The sequence below is a fragment of the Sinocyclocheilus anshuiensis genome, unplaced genomic scaffold (assembly GCF_001515605.1).
Source record: "Sinocyclocheilus anshuiensis isolate Anshui unplaced genomic scaffold, SAMN03320099.WGS_v1.1 scaffold1662, whole genome shotgun sequence".
In the NCBI taxonomy this organism is placed as follows: Eukaryota; Metazoa; Chordata; class Actinopteri; order Cypriniformes; family Cyprinidae; genus Sinocyclocheilus; species Sinocyclocheilus anshuiensis.
In genome coordinates this window covers 473,421-478,209 of record NW_015545835.1, presented here as the reverse complement: position 1 = coordinate 478,209, position 4,789 = coordinate 473,421, and the positions used below count along the sequence as shown (strand labels likewise).

At 39.0% G+C, this 4,789-nt stretch overlaps 1 protein-coding gene across 1 annotated transcript in view; it reads left to right on the top strand.

Annotated features, from left to right (window-relative positions):
• The first annotated feature begins 1,192 nt into the window (after positions 1-1,192).
• LOC107698433 (FYVE, RhoGEF and PH domain-containing protein 3-like) overlaps positions 1,193-4,789 on the top strand; it is a 19,128-nt gene continuing 15,531 nt past the window's right edge. Inside the window, exons 1-2 of the mRNA XM_016499450.1 lie at positions 1,193-1,344; positions 1,462-1,600. Of these exons, the coding sequence (XP_016354936.1) occupies positions 1,243-1,344; positions 1,462-1,600 (241 nt within the window). The 5' untranslated portion in view covers positions 1,193-1,242. The remainder of the gene's footprint in view (positions 1,345-1,461; positions 1,601-4,789) is intronic.

The following is a 4,789-nucleotide window of genomic DNA, read 5'->3' as shown; positions in this document are numbered from 1 at the left end:
CACACACACACACACACACACACACACACACACACACACACACACACACACACACACACACACACAGACTCACACTCACACACACACACACACTCTCACACACTCACCCCTTTCTCTGAAACATTTGCAAACCAAAGCATGTGGGGTTTGAGCTGATAAAGCAGTACTGTATGTGGTAGTTGATGTACTCTTACACTGTGTGGCTGTGAGTTGTTAGAGGAACATGTTCATGTAAATGATGGTTCCTCTGCCTGGACAACTGTGTGAACATCATAAACATGCACTAAAACCACCAAAACAACAGCTGATTCCAACACATGAATAGAAACAAACAGAAGTAATATTATTAAAAACATTGTTCAGGCGAAACAAAAAAAAAAGTAAAGTAATTTAAAAATGAATGAATTGATGAAAGAAGTCACTTTTGCTCAGCAAGGCTGCATTTATTTGCTCAAAAATATAGTAAAAACAGTAATATTGTGAAATATTATTACAAAACAGCTGTTGTCTATGTGAATATCTGTTAAACTGTAATTTATTCCAGTGATGCGCAGCTGTATTTTCAGCATCATTACTCCTGTCTTCAGTGTCACATGATCTTCAGAAATCAGTATACTGATTTGCTGCTCAAGAAACTTTTCTGATTATTATCTTAGTTTTATTCTTATTAAAAGGACAACTTTGCCAATTTATAACTAGCTTTGTATTGTTACAGTGTCAGTAGTAAATGTAAATGAACTGTGCACCTGGACATTAGCAAAAGTCCACCAGACACACTCTGTTACATCCGGTATTTTTTTGCTGGCAAATGAACAGGGCTATCTGTGTGCAGATGGCTGAAAATCAGTGTGGTTTATCTGTTGCTCACTGCCTACAGAACAAATGACTGTTATGAGGCAGATCTTTCTTGTAGTTCAGAAACGTCTTTTAATGAATAGTTCAAAAAGACACTGCCGTGTAAAAGTTCCAGTATGAGCAAAGAGAGATTTCATTTCATGTGGAGGTAAAAGGGACATTATAACTGAAATATACCCCACTGAATCAAGATTGTGATGTCATTAAGGGTGATAGGAGAGACAGCAGGGAGTTTCATGCTCCAGCGTCATGTGACCATTCTACTCAGATCTAAACAGATTTCCTATAGTTGATGAAGGTGTTTTGTGTGTGTGTGTGTGTGTGTGTGACAGGAGCTGTAATCCACGCATAGGGGACATCCTGCAGAAGCTGGCCCCGTTCCTGAAGATGTACGGCGAGTATGTGAAGAACTTCGATCGTGCCATGGAGCTGGTGAGCACGTGGACGCAGCGCTCCGCTCAGTTCAAGAGCGTGGTCCAAAACATCCAGGTCAGAGCCGGCGCACAGACCACAGATGACATGAACTGTGTCCCGCGTGATATATGACCGAACGCAGGCTGCAGTCTGAACACGTGTGTGTGTGTGTGTGTGTGTGTGTGTGTGCAGAAGCAGGAGGTGTGTGGGAACCTGACGCTGCAGCATCACATGCTGGAGCCGGTGCAGCGGATCCCGCGCTATGAGCTCTTACTGAAGGACTATCTGAAGAAGCTGCCCGCCGGAGCTGCAGACCGCAGAGACGCAGAGAGTGAGTGCAGAACACACAGCTCTGTTCACTGCCATAGTCACTTACATTTACATCGAGTTCACTTATTATACACACTATCATACGCCATTCAGTGCCAGATGTCACACTCATTTCTCTTTTGGTCACAACACAGTGGAAAGCCTAAAATCCTGATGCTAATAAGTACTAACACAATTAATAGAAAAATATATGCATTTTAATTTATCTGTTTGTTTAATTTTTTTTATATTTTTTTATATGAATAATTTTATAAATAATATCACAAATCTGAGTTATTATCTATATATATTGTATATAGTGTAAGTCTATTATTGATTTTTCAAGGGATCAAATCAATCAAAACAAACATTATTTAATACATAATGGAATGTTGCGATCAATTAATAATGCAATTAAACATAAATAAGGAGTGTGATGTGGTAAACGGAAAGGAACGTGAAATACCATGAAAAATATGCTTTAAAGTGAAAAAACGTAATTGACAAAAGAAATATATAATGAAATATATACATAATGAAATGTTGCAATCAATAAACACAAGCATAATGAACAGTGAGTGCAAATAAATAATTAGGAGAAATGTATTTATTTATTTATTTATTTATGTAAAATGAAAAACACCACCTGAAATACAACATGTTATACGGCCTGAAATAAAGAATGACACGAAATGCACACTGACATTCAAAAGTTCAATAGTCTGTATGACTTTTAATGTTTTTTTTAGTGGAAGAAGTCTCTTCTGCTCAGCAAGGCTGCATTTATTTGATCAAAAATACAGTAAAAACAGTAATATTGTGAAATATTATTACTGTCACAAGCCGTTACTGTGAGGAGCGAGTATACGTGGAGTAAACTTCAAACTAACAGACTTTAATAAACATCCAATGGACCAGGAACACACGTAGTGGGGAAAGATGACATTCAATACCAGACGAAGGAAGACAGGGCAGACTACACTTTAAATACTGGAGCAAATGAAGATAATTAATAGTGATAGAGGCTATTTACACTTAGTGCAAATAGAAATAGATGCTATTTGCACTAAGTGTAAATAGCAATTAGGTGCTTTTGACACTAAGTGAAAATAGTATTTTTTAGTGCTATATGCTATTTACACTTAGTGCAAATAGCTATAGATTCTATTTATACTATGTTAAAATAGCAGGATATTCTGCTAATTACTTATTGCAAATAGTGGCAATTATCTGCACCTCAGCATTGTAATACATTATAAAACTGTATGCAATAATAACTTGAGTGTAAATTTTAATTATAATTAAAATTATTAAATGGATGCCACCTTATTGGGACACAAGCCCTCCCTGCACCTACCCTAACCCTACCCAATACTTTATTTTAAACTTTTTGATTATTTCCTTCATTTTTATTAAAAAGAAATGCTTTTCTGATGTGATTTGAAATTAAAAAAGGGAGAAAAAAAGTTAGCCAAAAGGTAGATTGGAACCCGGGTCGATTGTGTCAAGAGGAGTAGCTTATGACACACGCTTACCATCTATGCCACTGAATCTGATGATTGAGGACCGTCTTTTGTAATGTTGACGATCCCAATCACACGTTGGTGGGCGGAGTTAGTGTAAATAGCCTCTGCCAACAAGGCGGGCTATTTGCACTTAGTGTAAATAGACACTCCGATTTAAAAAAAAAATTCCCAACAGTTAAACAGTTGCCCACAGAAAAAAACAGATTTTCTATGTGAATATCTGTTAAACTGTAATATATTCCAGTGATGCGCAGCTGTATTTTCAGCATCATTACTCCAGTCTTCAGTGTCACATGATCTTCAGAAATCATTCTAATATGCTGATTTGCTGCTCAAGAAACATTCCTGATTATTATCAATGTTGAAAACAGTTGTGCTGCCTGATATTTTTTGTGGAAACTGTGAAACATTTTATTTTTCAGGATTCACAGATGAACAGAAAGTTCAAAAGAACAGCATTTATTTGAAATAGAATACCGGTATTACTAACCCCAAACTATTGAACAGCAGTGCACCTTTAGTGAAAACTGTGATCACAGTCGTGATGGTGGCTCTAAAGCATCTGAATTAAGTTTTCCTCCGTTTTCCCTTCGCCCAGATCCTTTCTCAGCTCACCCTCAGCCACGGTACAGGGGGCGGAGCTCCTCTCCACGCTCACTCTGTCCACGGCTTTCTCCCTCATGGTGGGCATTGTAGCCAGCTCTCGCACCTGGTCTGATGTCATCAGAAGCTCCGGCACCGCGGCGATCCTCAGCTCTGTCGCTCCTTGCTGCGATGGCTCGTCGGTCGTGGCGGGCTCGGGCTCTCCGTCATCGGTGGGCTCGGGGTTAAGCTCTGCGCAGCGGGGAGATGTTGGGCTGGGCACTGTGTCTGGGTGTGTTCTGGATCGGGGGTAGAGGCTCTCCAGACACCGGATGATTGCCTCCCTCCAGCACAACAGTACGGTGATGTCTGGGAGGTTGATGGGACGGTAGTAGTTGGCCCCGATCCAGAACAGGGAGTTCAGCGCAGTGTCGTCGAATGCCGTTCGAACGGCAAGCTGGCTGAACTCCACAGCATACTCCAAGAAGGGAAGATCTCGGCGGGCTAATGAGGTGAATCGTGCGGTGAGATCCATGGGGGAAAACAAACAAAAGAAACACTTTCAAAAACGACAAAACAAAACGAAGGGGAAACACACCGCTTTCTTTTCTTTGTTGGTCCGGTATTCTGTCACACAACGCTTCTGTTACGGAGACGAAGGCATAAACAAATCCACAATATGAAGAGTAATCCACAATATGAAGAGGGTCTAACACATGGTAACATTCACAATGCCAGACGAAGGAAGACAGGGCAGACTACACTTTAAATACTGGAGCAAATGAAGATAATTAATAGTGATAGAGGCTATTTACACTTAGTGCAAATAGAAATAGATGCTATTTGCACTAAGTGTAAATAGCAATTAGGTGCTTTTGACACTAAGTGAAAATAGTATTTTTTAGTGCTATATGCTATTTACACTTAGTGCAAATAGCTATAGATTCTATTTATACTATGTTAAAATAGCAGGATATTCTGCTAATTACTTATTGCAAATAGTGGCAATTATCTGCACCTCAGCATTGTAATACATTATAAAACAGTATGCAATAATAACTTATTGAGTGTAAATTTTAATTTTAATTCAAATTATTAAATGG